The sequence below is a fragment of the Lucilia sericata genome, unplaced genomic scaffold (genome assembly GCF_015586225.1).
Source record: "Lucilia sericata isolate MDLA Ls3-8-SP2 unplaced genomic scaffold, ASM1558622v1 Contig000097F_arrow, whole genome shotgun sequence".
Lineage (NCBI taxonomy): Eukaryota > Metazoa > Arthropoda > Insecta > Diptera > Calliphoridae > Lucilia > Lucilia sericata.
In genome coordinates, this window is record NW_023994129.1 from 318042 (window position 1) to 345795 (window position 27754).

Consider the following 27754-nt stretch of genomic DNA (forward strand, 5'->3'; position numbering starts at 1 on the left):
ATTTTTTACAATTTTATTAAAAACATAAAAATGTAATGTATTTTTCATGGACCTTACATATGTATACTACTTTATGACTAAATATTAACTATATGTATGTATGTATATTTCAAATTTACATCATAACCTTTAGCAATGCATATTCGGTAACAAATGTATCCACCAATTCCGGATTTAATGTATTTTTGGCTCTTTCGTAAATAATAGACATCAGCTTTAAATTTCCCACATCGCGCTCAAACTTTAATAGATCAATCCACACTTCTACATTAGACGCACCAAAATAATGAACAGCATTTTCACAACACTTACGAATTCTGCTAACATCACCTTTGGACTGTAATTAAAACGATATAAGTATTTTAAAATCACATACAAAATTTTTTAGCGAACTTACGTGTGTACCAGCTTGAAATTCAATTTCGGCCATTTTCTTGTGCAACTCCAAGCAAGGAGGTGGAAATTGACACAATTCATCGTATAGATCACGAGCTTTCTTTAATGACTCATAAGTCATTGTGTATTCTAAATAATAAGCTCTGAACTGGCCAAATTCTGGATGTATTTGTTTGGCAGCTTCTTTAAGGATTTCACTTAATTTTTTGGGATTTTCTTCATGGTATGCTTTGTAGAATTTCAAGGCTAGTAACCAAACTGAAACGCATTTGGCAGTACCCAAATCCTTGTTAGCTTTGCAAAAGATTTCATAGAATTTTGCCTCATCTTGAGTTTCGGCATATGCGCGCATCCACAATTCATATAATTTTTCATTCTTGTGTGTTTCGGTAGCCTCACTAAGCAATTGTTCAACATGTTTTATGCCATTAGGTGATTTCAAAAGCATTTCAACACAGGCTTGATAGTGTTCCACACCCATAAGTCTCGACTTGTGGCCCATATTGAAGGATTTCGCCAAACAGTGACGTTTTAGTTCACCATCCATACGAACATCTTGATTTAGGTCTAACATGGCATTAATAAAATAGGACCACATTTCTTCAGTTGGTACTGCATCTACAGCCTTTTCGTAAACTCGGAAACACAATTCAATGCGTGTTTTTAGGCTTCTCACCTTCCATACTTCACCCTTGATTGTGGGGTCTTTCTCATCTTCTAAATTTGTTTGCATATCCTGTATTTCGGCTACTTTTTTGGAGGTGATCTCTTGTAAATCAATCATATTATAACCTTTTAACTCGCGTTGAGCCAAATAATCCCACACTATGGCTTGAGCAGAGAAATATTTTAAAATATCATCAATTATCTCCTTTTGTAACAGAACAGTACAGTTTACAAACTTGGGATCTTCGCATCTCTCCAATAGCTTGAGGTAGTAGGAAACGTTGGTTATTTTTGCTCTGTTGTTACGATACAACAACACTGCTCTATCCAAAGCCAGTTGACGTTCTGCTACATTGAGCTTATCGACATTAGAAATTCTATCAGTTTCTTTAATCAATATATCGAAAAACGTTAGATTAATCACTTCTGAAGTGGGATGTCTCTTAAGGGCGCGAAAGAATATTTCCTTGACATTCTTCAGTAATTGTGTTGATTCATAAGCCCACAAGGCATAATCGCACCATATTGCGTCTTTGTCGCCATGGTACTTAAAAAATGATATCATTAAAATAAATCTTTATGTAGGCATTTCCAACGAGCAAACTTACCGACAACATTTTTTCATATATACCAGCCACTTGTCCCGGATTAGATTTCTGACTAAATTGAATGAAACTTTTCCATAGCCGTTCATCGTCTGGGAATTGTTGTGTGCCATTGCGATATAATCTTATAATGCGTTGAATTATAGACTTTTTGACACTGGTCAAGTTGCAACGATTCTGTTTCTCCTTCTCCGTTATCCATTTATGTGTATTCTTTTCAAATTGTATATATTCGATGTAATTGATGGGTGTCTTTTTGCTTTGAATCACTTTAGTCTCGAAACGTTCACGGTCCTTTAGCAATTTATGGAGCTCCTCATCGGAGCATATGCCATTAGTTTTAATGGCTTCGTACTCTGATAAATCACGTTCTTGTATTTCTTTGAGAATTTCCGCCATCCTTTAATTTATATTTAAACTAAACTATTAAAAACTTTCATATATTTTTTTTCCAAATATTTACTAAAATTTGTGTTTTTATGTCTGTCAGATTAACACGTTGTATCTAAAAATGAATTCACATTGATTCACAGTAGTTTATTTACTTTAATCTGAGTCGATAATAGTGTTTACGCAACTTTTATAATGTGGCAACATTATGTGTCTTAATAAAACAGCTGTGTTTGACATTTTATTGTGGTGATGTGTAAAAAATTTTTTAAGTAAATTTTCCAAAAGATTTCTATTTCTGGTGTTTGTTATTTTTTAAAAGATCAAAAATTTGCATATTTCTCAAGAACAACAAAGCAAGTGTTACAAGATCTATTTTATAATTTGTTTAAAGTGTGAATATAATGAGTGATTCCCAAAAACAGCAGCGTCCCGGCGCTACTCCCATTAAAAATCCACTGTTAAGTGCTTCGGTTACAGGTTTAACATTCGATGATTTCCCCAATAAACCTTTGTTACTCCCGGCAGCACCTCCTATTGTACATGCAACGGTTCCAGCTCCAGTCGTTACTCCCACTGGTTTAATTAGAGGTAAGTTTGTGATACATAATTGGAAACAAAGATTGCATGTATGTTTGTAGATGTGTTTTAGTAGATTTTGTATATTATTATATACATATGTATGTATTTATGTACGGATGTATGTATAGCTAGCTATGTTTTTGCCAGAGGAAGGTAATAGTTTTTTGACAGTTTGTTGTTGTTATTATGTTTTTGTATTTTGTACAACCTGTTGATTATTTTGATGTTACTTTTAGTTTTTATTGTTGTCGATGTTATCAATAGTTCCCTTTGAATATTTAAACATTTTTATCAGAATAACATTGCCAGTAATTGGAATACAAGGCTGACAACCATTGTGGAATTTTAGGGTTATTAGTAGGAATCGAGAAAATAGGTTTCTTTATTTTCAAATTAATTAGTTTCTGTATAAAATTTTTGTATATTTAGAATAAAATCCCTATTTTTCACTTAAAAACATTAAACTCCATGTCATTGAAAAAAATACCTTTAAATAGAAGTCAAAATTTTATTATTTTCATGAATATTTTGGCAACTCTAACGAATTAAGAAAAATAAACATATTTTAAAAATGCAGCAATTTAAAGTAAATGATTTCTAGTTATTACTACGTATGTATGGCAGTTGCAATAATTTTTTCCAAGTTATGAATAAATCAGTGCTATTATTTAGTTCGGTTTGAAAAGAAAAACGATCTCTATTTCAAATCAATAGTTTTCTGAAGCATGTTTTTATTCCATACTTCTAGTAGAATGTGATCTATACGTTGGAAGATCCAATACTATCTTACGACGGCGACAACACCATACTATGGCAGCTATTAACAATATAATAAGTAATATGAGTAAAATAGCGCCTAATGCAATGGCAGCTATTGATGCTTCGGTCAACACCAAATCTCTAACATCGACAGTATGGGAACGTTGATTGCCAGCAACATCAAAGGCTACTAACGAAACTTTTGGCTCACAACAAGAAGCCACATAAGTAGCTTTCAAAGGTTCAGTAGAGCCTATAGTATAGGATTTTGTGTAAATTAAACCAGATGAAGGTGTAGCTTGTAAACGCAATATGCCAGTTTGCCAATCCTGAGCGGTAATGTACATACTCCAAAATCTTTCCGAACATGAATCTAATTCACTGGAAATACCTTCACAACGACTGCCAAACAACCAAGAGATAGAGGGTAACGTGTTGTCCTGAACATTAAAGAAAAACACATGTTAACAATTCCTATTTTTTAATTATATTATTTCCAAAGAAGTCTACCTGTGCATCTATGGTTGTTATAACTTTAAGATTGAGCGTCAGGGACGTTGTAGTACGAACAGATGTAGTTGAAAATGTTATATGATCTATGGTGTTTCCTTGCGCATTTTGTGGTACTAAAACTGTTACTGTAACTGTAATCATTTGACCAGGACGTAAAAAAAAGCTACAAGATTTATTATATAATAACATTATGACATTTTTAATTGATTTGTTATTTAATTACCTTTGTGGCGTTAATCTCATTAAATAACGTCTTTCGTCTACTACTTGTATATTGTAGTACGCAGCTTCATAGCCTGTATTTGTGACTTCAAAATATAACTGACCCAGCATACCGGGTGCGATAAGGATTTGGGATTGTGTACCCATTTCAATTCTTGTGTTTGTTCTTTGTAAAATATTAGTGTTTCTTTGTTGAGGCTCCGCAGTTGTTGCCGCCAGAGACGAAATGTTATTCTCTTGACTATTGATTGTATTCAGATGAATTTCATGTGTCGAAAATGTTTCTACTTCACTTTTGGGTATAGATTTTTCATCGGTCGGAAATTGTAATTTAGAATGTGTTAGGACTTCTGGTGCCACACTTTGCTGCAATTCACCAATATGTGCACGAGCCGGATATGAGGTGTGGCCTTCAAAGAAATACGTTTCAAAGTGTTTAATCATATCATCTGCAAAAGAATAGGAAAATTAAACATTTAAATGCATGCATTATACATATAAGTTACATTTTATTTAGTAATCTACTTTTCTACAAAAACTACAATTCGGTTGGTATGTACATAGTTGAAATACCCATATGTGTTGAAAAAATGACTTCCTTAAGCCAACTAATGCAGTCGTAGACTCAAATTAATTATTTAAATGACGTAGATGTTTTATTATTATTGAAACAAACATTTGTTCAAGGGTGAATAAAGTTATCTCCCATTCGTAAATACGACAGCATCAAAAGTATTCTTATCATATCAATATTATTTATATTATGGTATTATTATTTTTTTAAAGGAAATACGAGTCGTGTTTCATTAAGCCAATCAGTTTAGCTATGATTTTTGACGAGTAAACAATTTAAAATAGAACACTTACCTAGAAATGTGTCAGCTTTACGTTCGCCTCTAATGAAAACACTGTATTCCGTTGTTAAATCTTCTGGTATCATTTTTAATTTGTAAACAGTGGCTTTGCGCAATTTTGTTAAAGGCACATAAGCATCTAAGCGCTTATCGTCGTCATCGAATGTGCTTAATGAGTGTGTTTTAAATTTAACTAATTTCTTCAAATTAATTTCTAAAATCAAAAATTAAGAAAATAAATTAAAATTAACGGGTTTTTAGCTATAATAACAGCGCTGTGAATACATATTTTTTGTTTATTGTGAATACATTAGTCACCCCTTGATTTTCTAACATCATTGTGAATGATTGTTGTGTTTATTTTGTTTACAACAAAAACACCAATATTAAATGTTAATTAATACCAACAAATAATAAGCAAAAAATAAAACGTCAAATATAATCTAAATAACAATAAAAACAAGAATCTCATTTGTTGTTGTTCTTCTTCCTCTTTAAAAATATTAGCAAAATAGAAAAAGAAGAAAAAGTGACGATGTGACTAGATATAAACTAAAAAATATTATATTGTTCAACCACGTATTGTATAAAAATAAAATAAAAATATTGTGATTTCTTATATTTTAAAACAATTGGGCAATTCAATTATAGATTAAAAACAGTATAAATTGCCCAAATAGAATCTTTTGTGAAACAATTGTTAAATCGATTTCAACGTGTGTGTTTTCCAAAAGAAAAAATTATTTGTTAATTTTCTCGTTAATAATTCACGGTCTATATATTTATTTGTTTTTCTCCAAATAAGGTAATTATTTAATATTTCACAAATTTTCACATTTACCAAAGTGTTTTAATTTAGTATAGCTAATACTTGTCAAAGGATATTTTTGCAATTTTTCATCATTTGTTTTGGTAATACAGAAGGTATGAGTAACATTTATTTATTATTCGATGTTGCCATAGGTTGCGTATGATTGCCAGGTCAATTTCTCTATATAAATATTAAGTATGTATTAAAGTTGTGTAGGGTGAGATTCGTATAGGTATTTTTAATACTAATGACTTGTTGATTTGACATTATTGAGAGAGAATTGTTGTCAAGTTTATTTCTTAAAAGAAAGTGATGTCATTTGACAAATTACAAAGTTAGAAAGTAAATAAATCTGAGAATATTAAATAATTTAGTAAAATTAGAAACTATTCAAGATTTGCATTCTTAAAAAAATCGGTGCAATCAATAACAAATTTTAACAAAATATCTGTGAAAAAATTAAAAAGTATGTACATATGGGGAATTTTGGGTCAAGAGACAGAACTATTAAAATCGATGTCTTCCGATTTGGATGCAAGGGGCATATGTGAAAAAAGTAATATTTTAACTCAAAAACTTTGCTTTTAGATTTAAAAATTAAAAAAAAAATAATTTTTTTTGGAAAGAATGAAGAAATAGCTATCTGAACTTCTTTGGACATTTTTTGCTAGGACCAAGAGGAGAAAAGTTACACTCATTTGAATAAAACCCTGTATGACCAAAATGTACAACTTTGATCCCCTCTAAGTCCCGCAGTTCTTGATCAATAGAGCTGAAAATTAGTGTCTGACTTACTATCCAATAATACTAACCTTTGTGCAAATTTCGTCGAAATAGGTATGTATCTCAAGATATGCAGAACAGAACTTTTTTAAATATCGACATTTTTAAATATGCTTTACTAAAGTTTTGTACCGGATGAATTAGACGATTATGTGTATTAAAAACATTCATCAAACACATTGTTTATATGTATAATATTTTTGATTTCATTAAAATTATCGATCTATATATTATTTAGGTTCATAAATGTGTGTCTTTCCTATTCACAAAATCAAATCAAAATATTTTCTAAAAAATCTTCAAAGGTCAGACTATTGTTGACAAAATTCTTAGACAATGAAGATTCCGGTATTGTTTATATATTTTAATTGCCCTATATTCTTATCTCGGCAATGGATTCACTACGCTGTATTATTGGGGTACTGTAAATTTTGCTACTAGTTAATTGTATATTTATGAAAGATCCATAAAATTTCTTATCATACATTTTAATTCATAATTAAATTGTTTGTACACGAATTCTTTATGCAATTAGTCATTTAAAGTCTAGAGCTTATGTTGCATTTTAAATCAAGTGATTTTTTTTAATCGCTGAACTTTGATCATGTATTTTGACAACGTGGCCTATGATCACGTCATTTCAATTGATAATTAAATTTGTTAATCACCAAAGAAAAACAAGTAAGAAATTATAGTCGGGCGAGGCCGACCATATAATACCCTACACCTGTTACAAAAATAAAATGTGATTTAGTTTTCATAATGAAGCATTTAGGTTGAATTGTACCTTGTCTCAGATATACTTAAGCCATTTATTGTGGAATAAAATTGTGGACATTTAAGTCAAATTTTAAAGGGGGCTTTTGTAGGGGCTAGGGTCAAATGAGGACCTATAATTATAAAATTCATGAGGGTTATTAAGGCTAGTATAGAACTTGGTTTTACAGCTTTTTATCGAGATAGGAGTATATTAAACATAATTAAGAACTTAAAAAGCCTATTCGGCGGGTTCAGTTGTATGGGGGCTAGGTGAAATAATGGACCGATGTTAACCATTTTCAATAGGCTTCGTTCTGGGACAACAGAAGATCATGTACCAAATTTCATTGAACTATCTTCAAAACTGCGACCTGTACTTTGATTACATGGACGGACAGACGGACGGACGGACGGACATAGCTAAATCGACTCAGAAAATGATTCTAAGCCGATTGGTATACTTTGGGTATAGAACCAATATTATTGTGCGTTACAAACATCAGCACAAACCCAATATACCCTTCCCACTAAAGTGGTGTAGGGTATAAATATATGTATTATTAAATTACGCTTTAAACTCTGAAATCAATTTTGCAATATTTACAGTAAAAACTGAAAAAAAAATTTGAAAAATACTTACTTATTAATTATTTTGATTAAGGTGCAAATATCTAGATTGACAATGTGCTGAGAAAAGTTATTATTGTTTTTTTTTTTTGTAATAAAGGACGGACACAAGAACAGTTACAAATAACGTTTTTAAAAAGACAATGGACAATTAAACTTAAATTAAAATTTGTTTATTTTATTTTAACAGTTTTACAAATTTAAAAATAATGTTATTTTATAACTTATAAACTAAACATTGATGTGTGATTATTAAATAAATTTGTTTTTATGTTTATAATATTTATGTTTGTACTACAAATACACTAGACTTAAAAGTTTTAAATGCTAAACATTTTATGAATATAAAAATAATAAAAAAACATAAAAAACTATATGTAGGCATGTATATATTTACAAGTTTTGTTTGTAAGTAATAATTAACAATATTTGTTAAGTAATCGCTAAAAAAATATTATTCCAAACTGAAAACAAATATTGTTTATATTACTTTAGAACTAAAAAATACTATATAAAACATAAAATAAACATAAATTACATTAGAAAAGAAAATATTAATTAACTGACCCAAAAAAAATTAAATATTTTATGGTATAGTTTTCTTTTTTTTTATTTAAACACAAACATTATTATATAAACTTTCACACTAATTTAAAATGATAAATATTTGAAAAACATGTAATTAAATGTTATTATTTTTTACAAAAATGCAAACAGAATCGCTTCAAATAAGATGTAGAAATTTGCATTATCAGACAAAAGTTTTGTACAAAACTGAAATGTTTTAAAGCAAATAACTTTTGTTAAAATTATTTTAATGTGAAGGCTCATTAGAATATTCTAATATGTGTATAAATAATTAATTTTATATTTTTTTTAAAGGGTATTTACATTATATGTAATATAAGTTGCAATAACTTCAATTTTCGTTCATAAGTCAATTATAAGACTCACGTTAATCAATATATGATATATTTGCATACATATATGTATGTAATGTAAATCCCCTTTAAAGTTTAGGTTTAAATATATATTAAAATTCTTGGACAGCACTTAAAAATTTGTTTAGTTAGTTTTTTTTGTTATATAAAGATTTAAAGCTTAAGAAAGTTTGTTAACCCCTAATAAAATTAAAGGTGTTTTTTAGTTTTATTTTTAACCCCTTGTTAGTAAAAGTTTGTTTGCTTGTTTCTTAAGGAAATACACAAATTGTGCTTTAACAATTATTAGTAATAAATCAATTTAATTTTTATAACTAACCGCCATTGGGCGTTTCCAATACTGCTCTTCGCATCAGTTTATCAATTTTTACATGTAAACTAGATAATGTGGTATCCACCGGTACGTCGACTTCCTGGGAACCTCTTAAAGCGTCGGCTACTATTGTATGCTATAAGAAATGAAACAAATAAATAAATAAAACAAAAGTAATTAGTTTAAGAATTTTCATAAAAAGCTAAGGATTATATATTTAAGTGCTTTTTGTTGAATATATGTATGTATATCCAACAACTGCCTTATAATTTGTTAAACATTTGTATAGATTTCTATATTTGGTATACATTTTATGACAAACCGTAACGTTGCCAATTTACATTCAACATTACTTGAATAAAAGTGTTATTACACTTTAAAAAAGTGTGCAAATGTACATAATCCACAAAGATTGTATGTACATTTGTTTAATTTATGTATAATTTGATATGATTTACTTTCATATAAATTTCAAATTACACAGTTTCTTAAATGTACTATTTTTTCTCGACGTTTTGTAACCTGTAGTTTCAAAACATATTGTTGTCTTTTGTTTTAATTTTTATGCGTACTTTTTGAGAGAGCGATGAAAAAAAAAAAAAACTATAATCATAATGATAATAATAAAAAAATAGTTTATAAATATGTATAATATACATCAGTACATACAATGGAGTTTTTATACGTTTGTATATATGTACGTTCACTTTGTTAAGACAAGTTTTCGTATCTGTATCTGTATCATGTAGTTGTTTGAATGCATAATAAATAAATTTGTTTTTACTTTCAAATCGATATTAAATTACCGTATAAAATATTTCACAAATATACACTTACCGTTCTACCAGCCAATTCTTGGGAATTCTCCTCACCCACTATATGTAAAATTTCTCCACCTGATCGTGTGGCTACCTCTCCTAAAATGCCACCAATTGAGTTTTGTGTTTCATTTTCACAATCACACTTTGTAGTGTTTCCAAACCAAATAAGATAAAGCTGAAAGTAAATAATTTTGAAAGTAAGAATTTTACACAATTTGATTGGTTGAGAGGTTTCAAAACTGTTGTTGGATATTGTAAAATTAAAGTACAAACCCTTATTCTTTTTTTGAGCAATGTTATGGCCGAATTTTGCACTTGATGATTGTTACTGGCCATATGAGCCGTTGATATAAATATCGCACTGTCATAGGGTACCAATGACGCTGCATATGATATTCCCCTAAAGGCATCACCGTTATATTGCGCTTTTATGCTATTTAAACCGGTTAAAAATTGTCGAGTATTATTGAAATAAAATGCAGCTGGTAATTCCTCTGGATCAGAGAGAATGAAAGAGAAAAACATAAAAAAATTTAAGAGCATTTCACTTACAGAGTGTAAAATTATATAGTTGTTGTTTTCAATTAAAAACAAATTTGCTAATTGCAATAATAATAACATTTTATAAATTCTCTTTAAAATATACCTACAATGTATAATGCTGCTCTTTTGGTAAATAATAAAATAAAGTGACCAGATATGTTGTATAGTATATCTATTATTACTGATACTTGTTGTACTGATTATTCATATTTTTTGTTGTAAATGTTTTTATTTTGACTTAAACTGGACCTATTCTCGATGTCTGTCGGCCTGTCAGTTGAAAGCCCCATCGCGGTATGAACATTTTCTAAATTATTCTCTATCAATAAAGAAATTGACATAGTCAAATACCATGATCTGACTTGTTGAATTTAAATTATTTATGTCTTATTCATAACAATTTATTAAAGCTTTATAGAACAAGACCCTTAAGACCCTTAATGTTTATTTTAATTATTTCAATCTGTTTACAGTGTATGCTATAAAAATGTCTTTTAAATCAAGAGAAAATTTAAGATATACCTCAATCTGGTCACTCAATAAAAAATTTATATATCAAAATAAAACTTGAACACTTACCGGATTTATTTAATGTTACCATTACAATTTTAACGTTGAAATCTGAACGCATGGCATCATTCCATAGTGCTTTCGTTTTCGCCAATGCTTCTGCAGATGTATCAACGATGACCGCAAGTGGCATGCGAATGTAAGCATCTTCAACGTAGTTACGTAATTGTTCATATGGCAAAAGGCGACGTCTACTACTTGTAGTTGCAGTCGTTGTTACAACTGGTACTGTGTTGATAATAGGTATTTGTTTGGCTTTCTTATCATTTACAACTGGACCGACTGCCACTGCATTTGAGGTTATGCCCAATACTGTTTGGGTTTGGGATTGAGGTGGCGGTGGTAGCGGCGCTGTAGTTGTAAATAATGATAAGTCAAATTGTCCCATGGGATTATTATTATCATCTAAGCCTATTGTTTGAGGGTTTGGTGTGGGCGCTGTAATGCTGATCATGTCATTGGGTGTAGTGGGGCCAGCAAATAAAGTACGTAATAAAATATTGTCTGCTGTTGTCGATTCTGTTTCATGAAATTCCTCTTCGTAATAGTCTTCTGAACTGACATGTTCTACATGACGGGATGAGGAAGCATTTTCAGGTGGTATTTCATCATAGTATTTCATAGCCAAAGGCACTATTTCGTCATTTTCCTCACTTGAATTATCTAGATTATGGTTTATGGGTATTTTTGTTGTAGGTTTTCTTTGCATATGATCTACAATGTCATCTTCATCTTCCACATAATCAGAATTGGAAATATTAGTATCTCTGGCGGTTAAAGTTGGGTTTTCATTACCAATTTTGCGTATATATTCGGGTACTGTAGTTGTAGTAAAAAGTCTACCCATTCTGATCTTTTTACTTATTGGATTTTCAGTTTCATATTCCTCTTCCTTGGACAATATTTTCGAATTTTGTTCGGTACTCTCTATAGAAGTATTATCTTCCGTTTCAACTTCTTTTGGCATGTTAACATCATGTTGAACTTCATTTTCTATGGAAATATATTCGTTGGAGAGTTGGTTATCTGATATATTGCGTACATTCTTTAAAGTAACTTCTGTTTTCGAATCCATATCTACATCCATGTGATTTAATGCCTCAGTTTTTCTTTCGATCTCATCAACATGCTGTTGCAACAGGGCGGGTTCGTAAATTTCTTCATTTTCATTAGTTTGAACATTCTCTGCCTGAACATTGCTTCCCTCATCTTCATATTGGGGATATGCTGTTACTGTAGTTAAAATACTCCCAAGTAGCATTGATATTAGCAATAGATTATGTTTTAAAATCATGTTAACTTTTCTAATTTGTGTATTTTTTGTATTTAAGGTTTCTAAAGTTTTCAGCTAATTTTCGTTGGTATATGCAAAATGATTTATTCTCACTTTATCATCCTTTACTCTTCACTTGTGTTTATCAACTGCAAGAAAAATTTGTGAGACATATTAATAAAAACTCTCTTTGGCTTGGAATACATTTGCAATGCTATGTTAATACCTGCATAAATATAATACAAATTTACTTTTACCTTTTTTAAACTACCTACTACATTTTTAAATAGAAAAACATACATACTCTCACTATGTTTATTAGATTTTAATCACCACTTTAAAATCTTTCCAATTTCTTTTCAAGTTTAGCATTCGTATACATTTTCCATATTTAGGTCATTAAAACCCTCTCTCCTCTGATTAATAAATTTCAATATTTTTCATTAATCCTATGTTTTTTTTACTTTCAGGTAAATAAATGAATATTTTCTTATCCATATACATACATAAGTACTGAGGGACATTTATTGTAGTGTTTATTGTCATAAATAACCTATTCATATGCCAAATTGCACAAAGTAAGTCTTAGGATATTTGCATATTATTCAAATTTCATACATTTGTATAAACATTATGGGTAATTTCATAAGATAAAAGTTATTTCAGGATTAAAGTTTATACATTTTGAAGCAATTGGAATTTATTTTTGTTAATAACCAATGTTTGAAAATTAGACTTTTTTAAGTTAGCACTTTTTGAATATAGTATCTGGATATACAATATTCATCATAGTTTTCTTATTGATCAAATGTACTTAATCTATGCTTAATGTTTGTCATTTAAACATAGATAACAATCATAATTTTGTTTTGAGTTTTATTTGTTATCGATTTCATGTATACAGTAACTAAAGGCAAAAAATTATATTGATTGATCATTAAACAAATTGTTTGGGTAATAAAAAGGGGTATTCGCGACATATAGCAAACACTTGGCCATATCAATTTTTAAAATATTTTGTCTATTCTTTAAATGTTAAAAATTTAACTAAAATGCAATTTTCAAAATTGATTTCATTTGACATTGTTAAATCTAAGTTATAACGAATACTATTAATAATTTTGTCTTGAGTCTAATGTGTTTTATTTATTTTTTTAAGTTTTGTTTTGATACAACATTAATCACAGCAATTACAAATGCTGCAAACATTAGTTGGTTACTTGACATAATTTTTGACAGCAGCAAATAATAATCAGTAATAGATGTGTGTATGTTTTGTATCTATCATTAAACTCTTAATTCAAAATGATTTCTTTGTTAATATTCATAAACATACATATTTTGTAAGAGCACATTTTGGAATTGACAATTGCATAAGAATAAATATTGTTTAGCAAATTGTCAAATAAATTAATATTTTTTTGTTGTGCTTTAAAAGCAATTAATCATTTAATAATTGCTGTACCGAGCAAAAAAAAAATACATATTATTCTTAAATACTATTAAAAAGTCATTAAAAAATTTTTTTGTATTTTTCTGTGTCATTATAGTGTTAAACAAATAATAATAAAAAAATATTATTATATAGTCACCTTTGAAGTGTGTGACGTTTAGATTTTATGATGACAAACATCTTTAATTTAAAATGAACAAGAAGAAACTTAAAAAAACGTATTTTCTTAATATAAACAAAATTAAAATTTTATCTTGTGTTGATCAATTTTTTAACCCATCTGTTGAGGCTACACAAAAACATACATTTAATAGTTTTTATACCTTTTTCTAAATTTATTTGTTTTTTTTTTTTTCATATGTTAGTCTTCTCCGATTATATTTCAATCGGCATCAGTTTGAACAAATTTTGTGCATAAATTAAAAAAAACTTAAATTTATTCAAATTTAAATAAAAATAACACATATAGAATTGAATGGTCAAGGTTATTTGAGTTATCGTTATAAAATGGTTAATTTATATATGAAATCAAATAATTAATTATCAAGTATCAAGAACTGACTTTTTGCATTTACTGCATTCAATTTATTTAAAAATAAATTTAATTAGCAAAAAAATAAAAAAAATCAAGATTTATTAAGATTGTTTTTTTAAATTTTCAATATCAAACTGAGGAATCTCAAAGCATAAATAAGCCAGGAAATTTTTATTTGTAAACAAAGTTATATAAACTTGTTCAAAGGATAATTTTATAAGTATTGCAAGAGGAACTACCAGTTTATGTCTTAAGCTTTCGAAGTAATCAAAAGTCATACCAATATCGCCTCAAACGCGGTATCTTATTTGAATAACACAAAAAATAAATTATAATGCATATTTTATTAACACTATCATTTTATTTTTTAATTTTTTGTTTATAGGAGAATTCTATAAAAAACCTGTTTTGCGAATGATTTTAAATGATTTTTAATTAAATTATTATGTATTTGTATCTACAATCTCTACAGGTTGTTGTCTTAAGTCTTTTGTTTTCTACTATATTTGTATATTTTATTGAGAATAATCATTAAAATCCATAGACGTCACAAAATTTAGAATTTTAAATTTTTAGTAAATTAGTATATAGTTAATCTTTTGTATAAATATATTTTTTGGTATAAATCACAAATATAGACAAAATTTAAAATTTTTACAAAATATTCTACCAACTATTATTTATTAATAATCTATGAGCGCAGAAAGAAAGTATTTTACCTGAAGGTAAATTAATGAGATACGGATTTTGTTTTATTATTTTTTTTTTATTTTGTAAGGTCGTTTACCACACTACTTTTACTAAATTTCAAAACTTTGTTTTTAAACTTAAGGCTGACAATTTCCTCATATTATTTTCCAGTCATATTGAGTTTTCAAGTTTATTTCCACTATTCAATAAATCAACTAAAACCCAATTAATAATGACATATTTGCGTAAAAAATAGGCGCCATAACAGAATTTTACATATTTAAACAATTTCATTTAAAATTTATTCTTTGCTAGAATCTTTTAAAAACAAGTTTTGTTTTGTCATTAAATATTAAAGTTTCTATTAAATGAATATTTAAAAACTGTAGTTATAAACATAAAAAAATAAATAAAAAGCCTATAAATTATGAATTTTAATTAGTAGATTTTAAATCAACAACTCAACGAAGTGTTAATAAAAAATAATAATAATAATATTTGTATAACAACAAATATTCAATGTCATTAGGGACATTAAATAGGTTTTAGTTAAAAAAAAAATACACGACAACAACAATAATAGTAAAAAAATAATAAATTTGCTTTCGCAATTGATTTTTTATTTGAATTTCTGAGCTACTAAAACAACCGCATCATTTTAATTAACACACTAATGTTGTAAATTTGAGAAAAATATTGTTTGTTTAAAAAATTGAAATAAAAAATATATATTCGAAATGATAAATATTCATAACAGTAACAAATTTATAACTAATTTTATTATAATAAAGAAGAAGATATACTCATGCATATTTATATTCTTAAAAGTTTTTGCAAATGTTTTTTTGAGATGAGATTTTCTAAAAAGTGTTTGCTTTATAGACCGGGTAGGTACAGGGAATATTTCAGGGAAAGCTTTAACGCCTTAGGCTGATGTCAGAGTGGGAGCTAGAAGCAATGCGAAGCTTTGCGCTACAAACTTTTGCTTGTGTTTTCTCGCATCAAGCTTCGTTTTCACTCTGACATGACACATAGGAAAACACAAGGAAAGGTTTGTAGCGCAAAGCCTCTCATCGCTTGTAGCGCCCACTCTGACATCATCCTTAATTTATACTGTTTATAGCTTAACATGCTTTCAAGATATAGACGGGCAAAGCAAGAACGCTTTAACATCAGCCGAATAAAAATCTTTACCCGATAGTTGTGAAAAGTCTCCCAGTACATAAGTCTGACCATCCATCACAAGTGTATAATATGACTTATTTTTTTTTGCTTCTTAGTTATTTACCTAATCGTTTTGGAATTTACGGAACTTTATACGACTTCAACCCATCATTAGCTTTGGCTCTGTTCACAAAAGAATCCGAGCATTAAACTTTATGAGCTAATTTCTTATTTACTTATTGTGACTCATTAATATCTGCTAGACTTTTTTTGCTACCCGATCCAAGTTTGCTTTCAATGCTAAAGTCTTCTTTTACTGCTTAATGGTTTTTGAAATAGCGTGATAATAAACATTTAGATCTTCTGCGATTTTTATGAAAGACCACGAGTTATTTTTATATTTGAAAAGTTTTAATTATTTTTTCACGTACTTTTTCTCGGAGTTCATTTTGACCGAAAAACCAGTTGAAATTGAATGATTTAGAATATATAATATCTATCATATGTACGTTTTAAAGCTAACGTGATCCAAAAAAAAAGTATAATTTGTTGGACCTGGGATAAGTTTTAGCTAGAAAAGTGTGTATAAGTTTTTTCTGACCTAGTCCTTAGTTATGTTTGTTAATGCGTAGGTTTCTATTTAAATACCAAAAACATTTTTCAAGTTTCAGCATTATTGCAATTGGCAAGCAAAATTGTTTCAAAAATAATTGAGAAAAATGAGTCCCAACAAATTGGAAAAAATCAAAATCATGTTATTAATTATTTCAGAAATGTAATTTGAATGTCTAAAAAATAACAATGATTTAACAAATTTAGTTGATTTTCAAAACTAAAAACAAATAATAAAATACTAAATTGCTTTTTCTAAAGTAAATAATTCGCCCTTAAAATAAAACCTTCCTTTAATACATTTCATCACATATAAGTTCACATGCTAAACCTTTTCAATTAATCAAAAAAAAAAAAAAAAAAAAAAAAAAAAAAACAACCAAACTATAGGTAATCAATTATCTTCTCAAAACAAATCAACAAATTTGTAAAAATTATACAAATTACAAAAGATTTACACACAGACAATCAAACACTAAAATACCAGCATTTATAAACAACAACAATATAAAACATATACAAAAATATATGTAAAACCAACAATACATAAATATTATGTTTATTAAAAAACAAGCAAAAATAAAAAAAAAACAAATAAAAGAAACATACCATAAATACTGGAAAAGATTAAGAATTATTCACAACAAAATACCAATAAACAAGATTTATCTATGACACCTGATCAAGCCAATTTGACGTGACCAGTTTAATATTTAACCGAAAAAAAAAAAAATTACAAACAGATACGGCAGCATCACCAGCCATCCAGCCAGCCAACAAATACCAACGACATTTGCGGCGACTGCTGCTACCACAATTGTTGCTGTTGCTGACTGCATCAATAATTCAAACCAAAATTCACCATTCAAAACCAAATTACCACCAACAAGCCACCGCGCTAATAGTCAGTCGTTCGTACCCAATGAACTCTTGATGTTAAAAATTTTATAAAGTTTTTTTTTTTTTATATATTATTTCTTAGTTTTATTATTTATTTATATGTATTTTAAGAGCCGGCTTTTGCATTTTATGCATTGACCTTGCATTTTATACAACAATATTAAATGTAAGAAGAAAAAAAAAAATAACTAAATTGTATAAATAAAATAAAAATCAAGAAAAATTTTTAAATACACACGTCTCAAAAAGCCATAAAAAGAAATATGTGTGTGAGAAGATAGAAGAAATACAAATGAATGGAATTGGTCGTTCGTACTGTTAGTCCACTGGTTAAAAAAAAAAAAAAAAACATTTAAATAATTTGTAGGAAAAAAGTTGAAACATGCAAGAAAATCAATTACAATTTATATAGTTCGAATTTTAAACACTCTATAATAAAATTTTTAATTGTGGGTCTTTAGTTTTTCTAAGTACCTCAAAATATAAAATACTTGAGGCGAACTCTAATTCAAATTTCTCTGTGTGAATTAACCAAAAGCGGATATATGCCATCAGTTTATAACATATTGGACATATACATCAGATGTACCCGTACCACAGACAAAAATGGTGATATAAGTAGATTGAGAACCATAAAGCTAAAGCCCGTGTGTGTGCGTAAGTTCATAACATGGAAAAAGAACAGGCATGACATTTTTTCTAACTGTCGAAAAGGTTAAGTCTAAGACATTATTAAAGTGTAGACCACACGGGAATTATTGGTAACGGAAGAGCAAAAAACGGTGGGTATGACCACAAAAACGAAAGGATAACGTAAAGATGTACTTTATGAGAACACCTGCCGTGCTGGTCTTTTTTTGCGGTGGTACTTTGATTGGACGGCTCAAAACCGCCCCTTTGTGCTTTTTACACGCCGGTACAATTTTTGTACATGGGTCTGCAAATCCATGGACAATCATTTTGCTCATGTATTCGAGCTATCATTGCTGCCCAGTTGCTTAACTTCCGTTTATATGGCCTCTGTTAAGTTGGCAATAGCACCTATAGAGATGTAATAGGTAGACCGAAACGCTCCTCTGTAAGTTAATGTACTGTTGTCATTCGGCAACAACACCGAACTTATCCCGAAGTCTTTTAAACGCAACTTACTCTTCCCGCGAATTTTGGTTTAAACCACAGCCACTACGTGGATCCCGAAGGAACCTCAACCAACTGACCTGCCAGGACAAGTTCTCTGGTTCCAACCTGTCAAATCATTCCTAGCCGAGGAGTGAAATGACATAATAACCGGGAAAGAAACAAAGTCCGCAACTTTGCTCTGCAGGCTAGCGGTTCCCGTGATACCAGATTATGTGGTTCTCGGTTTGACCCAATGTAAAATCATTCCAAGGAAAAGTCGAGAATGAATTTGATCCCGGTAGACTAGAGGTACTGGTAGCACCACTTTTCCCCGGGATATCACCAAGATGAGGGTCTTTCATCAAAGTAACATGCCCCAGGGGGGAAGTATAAATATAGTCTCTTCAAGTTCGATGTTACTTTGATGATACGTATCTTGCAGAGAATGTAATGAGAATAGCGAAACACTAGAACATTTTGTATGTCGTTGATAAGTCTTTTACCAAATTAGAGTGTGTATCTTCATAACTTTTGGAAAAAAAACAAGTGTGCGAATTTTGGAAAAAAAAACAACTTTTCGATATAAAACATAGTTTACTTGATATGGCAGCTTAGCATATAACTACTAAATAAGTTTTTGCAATCTATTAAAAGATTAAATCTCAGTAACTAATAATAAAATCTATCAATCAACGTTCTATAGATATTTCAAAACAAAAGCAATTTCTTAAAAAACTTACTTTTTACATTAAAAAAAGTATTAAAATTAAACTACCGATATGTAAATTGAATGTAATATTTATTTTTATTAGAATATTAGTGTCAACATATCAGATAAATTAACTTTATTTTTAAGGGAATCACACTAAAACGTGTAATAGACATGTGGTTTGTGGAAATTACAAACATTAGCATTAACTTAAAATGAACACATGTATGTATGTACGTCTCATTATTGTTTACAATAATTATTAAAAATCTTTAGTTGATCTTGCTCTGTTAAACCGATTGACGGCTTTAGACCTTAAACTGGTTGATATTTTATAAATAGAAAAATTTCGTTCTACAAGATAATTTATAAATAAACAATTCGTAGGATAGAATTTTTTACTTTTTATTCAATTCCAAAAGTTTGTTAATATTTTAAAAACAAAGCAATTCCCAGTGCAAATAAGCTATACTATTTTGAGTATTGTAAAAATACATTATTGTTGCTTTTGTAGTAAGTGTATATGTACTGATAGATATTTTGTAGAAGGACCTTTTCTCTCGTATTGCAAAAATGCAATGGTGTCTAAATGGCTATTCTGTTTATTTAGTTTTTCTTTGCTTTTCTTTTTTAAAAGCAACAAAAATTCTAAGATATTTGTTGGTAATAAATATGAACATAACTGTTATTCTTCTTTTTTCGTGCGTACTCCTTATGATCTTAAGATTTTAAATATTTTCCTTGTACTTTTAAGGGTTAAAATTCTGTTTTATATGCCAATAGTAAAAAGTGCAATATTTGCTTTTGCAAGGTCTAGTTTTCATGCCCATGATATTACTTTTATTTAAGTGATTTTATGTTCAAGAATGTTGTTCTAATCGAACAAATAATGTAGGTGGAATAATATATTTACATAGTACATATAAAAGTGTTTAGTACAAACTTCTTGTAAACTCTTTAATAAGCCCTGATTTAAATTGGCTTATTTGACTGGAGAATTATAAAATTAAACGGAAATACATTTAATTCCAAATGTATTTCTAGAAATACTTAAAATAAACACATATTAATAAATATTTTCTGTTTAAATATTTAAATATTTAATAATATGTTTCAATTGATCTACCTTGCAATTTTAGTAATTTAATTTTAAAACAATTTAAATCAAAATTGCTGTGTTGTTTAGGGTGCAAGGTGAAAACTCTGACACATTGTGTGTTTGTTTTTGTACTTTAATAAAATATAATTATTTTTGAAGTGTCGGTAGACAATCAAATGATGTAGTATTTGTATGTATTTAAACAATAAACATTAAATTATTAGTTAGAATGTGTTAACATTTAGTTATTGCGTTTTGAGTTGCGTGTAAGGATTAAATTATATATTTAGTTATACAAATTGTTTAAACATAATATGAAATTTTAATAGATCTATATTTAACATTAATAAAAGCGAATTCATAAATAGGCAATTTCGTGTCAAGTGACTTTTAAAATCGATGTCTTCCGATGAACTTTGCATCAAGGTTAGTACTATTGGATAGTAGACCAGACACAAATTTTCAGCTCTGCCGGTCTCAGAGGGGGTCAAAGTTGGAAATTTTGGTCATACAGGGTTTTATTGAAATGAGTGTAACTTTTCACCTATTGGTCCTAGCAAAAATATGGACCAATGGACTAAAATGTCCAACTTTGACCCACTCTAAATCCGGCAGTTATGGACCGATAGAGCTAAAAATTTGTGTCTGGCTACTATCCATTATTACTAACCTTGGTGCAAATTTCATCAAAATCGATTTTTTGAGTTGGGTCGCTTGACATGAAATTGCCCAAATGCATTTGAATATAAAGGGCTTTATGCAGAAACTTGATAACTCACACACAAACGTGTTACTGCAATAAGCCCTTCATTTATAAATAAACTTTTCGAATTTTGAAATACATAGGTTTTTTCTTAAAAAAAATATTTTTCACATATTTGGGAATTTACACGGAACTTCAAGAATATATTAACACAACGATACTATTTTATTTAAAATACACCCTAAAATTAAACTAAGATCCAAATATTAATTTATTTATCTTAATTTATAGTTAATTTTGTATTTGTTCATTTATAATTATAAACACATTTCTATACAAAGTTTTAAATTTTGCAAACAAAATAACACAATCAACTATAATTAGAAAAATATTTTAAATATTTTTAGTAATTTTACATCGTTAACAAATGTAAACACTTTCTAAATTACTTTCATTAGCAAAATTTTTTTTTAATTATAAACAAAATTAAAGAAAAAAGAGAAATATTTAAATAAAAAACTATAAAACAAATTCTTGACATAAAAAATATTTGTAGTATTCATAAATGATTTTTTTTTAATTTCAATATTTATATTCTCTTTTCATTAGAGCGATTTACTCAAAAATATGATTAATTCGTTGTATGAATTATTTATTTAAAAAATTCACGTGTTATTAATTTATATTATTTTACATACAAATCTTTTAGATTTATTAATATCTTAATAGAAGTTGTTTTATGTATTTGGTTTCAGTTATAATTTTAAATTATAATGAATCACTTGAAAATCTGTGTTAATCAAAATTAAATTAAACATTTATTAATGTTAATCATATTGATTTATTTGTTTTTTTTTTAATATTTCTCTGCCTTTTGCAAAAAATTTTAATAAACAAATAAATAAAATAATATTGAAATACATATAAGGTGCTTGGTTAGTTGAATTTTTTGTATATTTATTTAAAAGCTTAAACTTCTCTTTTCATTTGGGTTTGAAAATATCAGTTTTATTTGTTTTTTATTTATTTTAACAAATAATTCATTAATTGTGACTGTGTATTTTATATTTCGTTTAATATGTTTGGTTTTTGTTTTTAATGCATATTTAATAATATTTGTTGATCTCCTCTTAACATATCAATGTTAATTATCTATGTATATATTTTAGAATTAGAATTATGATATCATATCATATAATATGACTGAGGATGCTATTGCTGCTAATGTTTGTTTAAATTATTACAAAATATTGTTCTTAAATACAACTTTTTGAATTACTAACTAGTTTTTCGTTTGGGTTACTAGTGTTTTGTATGCTTTGTTTTCTTTTTCATTTTGGGTATGTGATTTTTATAATCAGATGAATAGTGTTATGGTTTTTTGTAAATCTACAAAATTAAACATCTTAAAATGCATAAATAAGCACGTAATGCTTATTTCAATGTCAATGTTACTGAAAAAATTCAAAATTTCACGTAAAATTTGCAAATATATCTTGTATTATTTAATGTAATAATTTTGTGTTTTTGTTGCAATCACTCACAAGAGATATAAATCAAATTTATTTAAACTTGGCCTACTGCATCCAAAGGTAATTTACAACGATGACTTTTATCGAACAAAATCACAAATTTGCAGAAATACTCCTCAATCATAACATAAGGAATGTGCACGAAAAATTAGGTGCATATACATATGTATGTATTTATAGTAGTACTAGCTATAACCAGTGTGCTTTACTACCGTAAAAGCAATATAAATAAAAGAACCCACTTAACGATTTTGTAGATTCTGAAAACTATTATTTCCAGATATACAATTTTTTACATATGGAAGATATTACGCAAATTATTGCAAGTTTGACAAAATTTCCAAACGTTAATAAAAATTGTAATGTAGCCTATGGAAAATATGAATATTCTTATAGTTTCCCAAATATGTATACAAAATTTTGTATTTAATTCATATGGAAGGTGCCAAGCCCCACATTCCGTCCATTTTTCTTTAAATGTTCACATGAATGTCAAAGTTCTTCATGTAAAATTTGAAGATTCTAGCTATAATAGTTTCTCAGATATACGAATTTTTCTATTTAATACATATGGGTGTTCCAAACCACCCTACCCTCCTGATGAAAGTTCGCCTTTTTTCCTAAAATGTTCAGATGAATATTAAAGTTCTTGGTGTAAAATATTAATAGTAATGTAGTTCTATTAGTTTCCCAGATAAACGAATTTTTGTATATTATTCATATGGGAGGTGCCACTCTCCTAGTAGTAGTTAACATGGATGTTAAAGTTATTCGTACAAAATTTTAAGATTTTAACTCTCATAGTTTACAAGTTTAACGAATTTTTGTATTCAATTCATTTAATCCTCCCACTTTTTGTCCTAAATAATCATATTGACACTAAAGTGGCTCCTAAAAAAGTTGAGGACTCTAACTGTTATATTTTCTCAGATATACTGATTTAATATTTTCTTAATATGGAAGGTGCCACGCCCACTACAACCATTCCGCCCATTTTGTCTATAAATAAGCTTATGGATGTCAAAGTTGTCCGTAAAAAATTTTAGGACTCTAGCTTTTGCCCTTAAAGGAATTATTTGAATAAAAGTTATTATTTGAATAAAACCCTGTATGACCAAAATGTCCAACTTTGATCCCCTCTAGCTCCTGCAGTTCTTGACCGATAGAGCTGTGCTTTGTGTCTGGCCTACTATCCAATAGTACTAACATTGGTGCAAATTTCATCCAAATCGGAAGAGATCGATTTTAAAAGTTGGGTCACTTGACATGAAATTACCCATATAGATAACTGAAACTAAGAGGTGAATTATTTTAAATATACTTATTATATAAATACATAACAGCACTTATGTTCATGCTTATTACCAACAACTATCTTACAATTTCTGTTGCTTTTAGGTCAATATTTAATGTAAAACTCAATTTCTCTACTTTTCAGTTTTTTTACATATTTACCCCTATTACGTCTGCATATTTTTTTCCTAATTTTATCCTATGGAAAGTTTAACCCCCGCATTCATAAATATATAAATGGTTTATTTTAGGTATACTACACACATTTTCCTTACAAAATTCCTGCAATAAATCATTAATTACTTTATTAAGTTTTATTAAGAAATTTGTTGTACAAATTTTTGATAAAGAGTGTAGTTTTTAACAACAAAGTAATGCATTATTTAACACTCCATTTATACACTTATCTTTATTTCAAAAACTGACCTATTTTTTCTAGTTTTAAAAAAGAACTTGCTTTGGTGTAAATGAAACTTAATAAACAGAACATCTTTAAAAAAATTTTAGCCATTTTTTGTTTGAATTAACACTTAACTAAATGGCATTTAGACAGGGTTACAAAATCACACAATTAATATTTTGTTTCTGGTTTTTCAACAGTCATAACTTTTTTATAAGTGTGTACTAATGTATGTATGTATTAAACAAATTTCCTAATTCTATTTAACTTTTGATATTTAACAAAAAAAAAAAAGCGAAATAAAAAAAACACATTTTTTAAATGTCATCCATAAACAAATTTATTACTAAACACACACTCAATAATAACAAATAATAATTGTTTATAAATACTTGCCTTATTTGTTTTGTTAAACAAAACAGAATTGATTTGAGTTGAACAGAACTGAACTGATGAATAGAAGAACTCTGATGTAAATAGCAAACAAATGATTTGTATAAATCTATATATTTTAAAAAATATTTATTTGATTTATTTATTATATATTTTTTTCTATTTCAACTAGGAAATAGGTTTTAACAATATAATTTTTTTCTTTGATGTTTCTTTTGTTAATCTGTATAATTTGTCATAAAAAACTATGGAAATGAAATAAATTTTTATCACACTTTTAAGATATATTATAGTTAAATGCACAAAAACGTTATTTTTTATTTTATTTGCTTATTTGTAGTTTTATTTATATTTATTTTCATTTAAATGCAAAAACAACTTAAACAAAGCACGTGCCATTTACGAATAATGTGTGTATTTAAAGGATGACGATGATGATGATGATGATGGTGTTGATGTTGTTGATTTTAGTCACCATCATGCACAACAATCACATGTGTTAGGTTGTTTATACATGTATGTCTTTTATTTTTTTGTTAAAAATGTTGGCTATTTTTTAATTTTTTTTCTAGTTGTTGGCTTGTTGTAGTCATGTAGTTGTAAATGTTTATTTTGCACTTGAATTATTACACGCAATATAAACAAATATTTGCATAACAAACAATTTTGTTGTTATTTTTTTGATAAATTATATTCTGTTTTGCATAAAATTGAAAGGAATGCCAGTCAAGTCAGCCAAACAACCAGATCCACAAGAAACGAAAAAACAAAAGACTTAAGCAACAAACTTTTTTTACCGTTTAGTTTTTCTCTAAGACTCACACTCAAAGCTCAAATAATTCTTTTATACTTTTGTTATTTATTGAAAATATTAGATAAATAATTGACACTAAACGTTGTTTTTTAATTTTTGTTTGTATTTGTTTAATATTTCTAATATTTTCTGTGTTTATTAAAATCTTTGTAAAATATTTTTCTTTATTTTTGCATAAAATTCTTTTTTCCACTCTATTATTTTATGATTTTAACCGCTTTGCGAAACAACACCTGCGAAGTTTAAAATGAAACTGAAAGCATTAAGCTAACAGTAGAGCTCAAACAATTTGTGCTGAGTTAGCGACGTTCCCTTAAAAAAATACAACAACTCAACTACAACAACAATATAACAGCAACGAAATATAAATAACACATAACATAAAAAAACACGCTCTATACACTGTGTATTTTGTTTCAATACTGAAAAGTTCAATTTACAGTGCGACATTTTAAAGAAAAATATTGGTAAATTTTATTTTACTTTAATAATTTTTTTCTGAGTTTAAAAAACCAAATTCGATACTGTTTTATCGAGGTTTTGAAACACGGTATTTTAGTAAATGTTAAAGGTATAGTGCAATAAAATGTATGAAAAATATTCATATTTTTCTGATCAGAAATAAAAACTAACGTTGTCCAACCTTTTGATATCGTAAAGAAAATGTTAAAAGCCGTCCTAAAACACGTGTCTCTAACAAGCGATATGAAATACTTAACGCTACATGTTGTCGAGAATGGAATTTCCGTTACTTTTTTATTTTAAAATTTATTATTCATTTTCCAAATATCAATTGAATATAAATAAAGTTATTTTTAAGTTTCATTAGTACTAGACATGTTTGCACTAGACATGTCTTGTTATTATGACTTTTGTCTCAGAATTATTTTTTAACTAGTCAAATTATTCTAGTCTATAGACTAGACTATAGACTAGACTATAGACTAGACTATAGACTAGACTATAACTAGACTATAGACTAGACTATAGACTAGACTATAGACTAGACTATAGACTAGACTATAGACTAGACTATAGACTAGACTATAGACTAGACTATTGACTAGACTATAGACTAGACTATAGACTAGACTATAGACTAGACTATAGACTAGACTATAGACTAGACTATAGACTAGACTATAGACTAGACTATAGACTAGACTATAGACTAGACTATAGACTAGACTTAGACTAGACTATAGACTAGACTATAGACTAGACTATAGACTAGACTATAGACTAGACTATAGACTAGACTATGGACAGGTTAAAAAATAATATTATTATAGTAATCCCACTGTACCTGTAATGTATGTATATATAGTGTTTTTGTTTAGTTTTATTTCTTTTTTGGATAAAGCTATTTTACTCTCTTCTCATACGACATAGAATGTCTGTTAAACATTTGCAAAAAAAAAAAAAACTCATAATAAAAACAAAAAATATTTCCATCATTATCATTCATACAATCATCAATCGTTTTGTTTGTCTGTCTGACTGTCGGTTAGTCGTTTGACTGTATTTGTGAGTATCTGTTTAACTAACTAACCATCTATCTAACACCATCCAAAGCAAAGCGAAGCAAACCAAACCAAAAAAGCATACCAAATCAAAGCAAACAATCGCATCACATCACTTCTGCCAAAGGCTAAGCGTTGTTAAATAAATTTGAAATACTCTATACAAAGATACAAACATAATATTCTTCTCATAGTAGTACTGCGTTCAAAGTTTAAACATCAATTTTGGAAATATTCATACACACATGGAAACCAAAGTTAATTTAACTTTAGTTAAGTTCGGTTCACTTCATTTCAGTGAAGTGATGAGATGAGTTTAAAATTGAAGTATTTCTTTGAATTTTTTTTGATGAGTGAGTGAATGAATGTATGTATGTATGTTTGTGT

General features: G+C 28.0%; 3 protein-coding genes across 4 annotated transcripts in view; 1 reads left to right on the forward strand and 2 right to left on the reverse strand.

Moving 5' to 3' along the window:
• Nucleotide 1: 1 nt before the first annotated feature.
• LOC119599927 (U3 small nucleolar RNA-associated protein 6 homolog) lies at nucleotides 2-2182 on the reverse strand. The gene is made up of 3 exons (XM_037949875.1): nucleotides 1671-2182; nucleotides 398-1609; nucleotides 2-337 (listed from the first exon to the last, which is right to left on the reverse strand). Exons 1-3 carry the CDS (start codon nucleotides 2064-2066, stop codon nucleotides 116-118), a joined length of 1830 nt encoding a protein of 609 aa, XP_037805803.1. The 5' UTR covers nucleotides 2067-2182; the 3' UTR covers nucleotides 2-115.
• A 103-nt stretch (nucleotides 2183-2285) lies between these two features.
• Nucleotides 2286-27754, forward strand: part of LOC119599926 (flocculation protein FLO11) — a 48412-nt gene continuing 22943 nt past the window's right edge. For both annotated transcript variants that reach the window (XM_037949871.1, XM_037949873.1), the window contains exon 1: nucleotides 2286-2648. In XM_037949871.1, the coding sequence (XP_037805799.1) occupies nucleotides 2462-2648 (187 nt within the window). In that variant the 5' untranslated portion in view covers nucleotides 2286-2461. The remainder of the gene's footprint in view (nucleotides 2649-27754) is intronic.
• On the reverse strand, nucleotides 3198-26109 carry LOC119599932. Its single transcript, XM_037949880.1, has 9 exons — nucleotides 25034-26109; nucleotides 11165-12577; nucleotides 10316-10536; nucleotides 10059-10217; nucleotides 9228-9357; nucleotides 5001-5201; nucleotides 4135-4582; nucleotides 3909-4074; nucleotides 3198-3838 (listed from the first exon to the last, which is right to left on the reverse strand). Exons 2-9 carry the CDS (start codon nucleotides 12447-12449, stop codon nucleotides 3371-3373), a joined length of 3078 nt encoding a protein of 1025 aa, XP_037805808.1. The 5' UTR covers nucleotides 12450-12577; nucleotides 25034-26109; the 3' UTR covers nucleotides 3198-3370.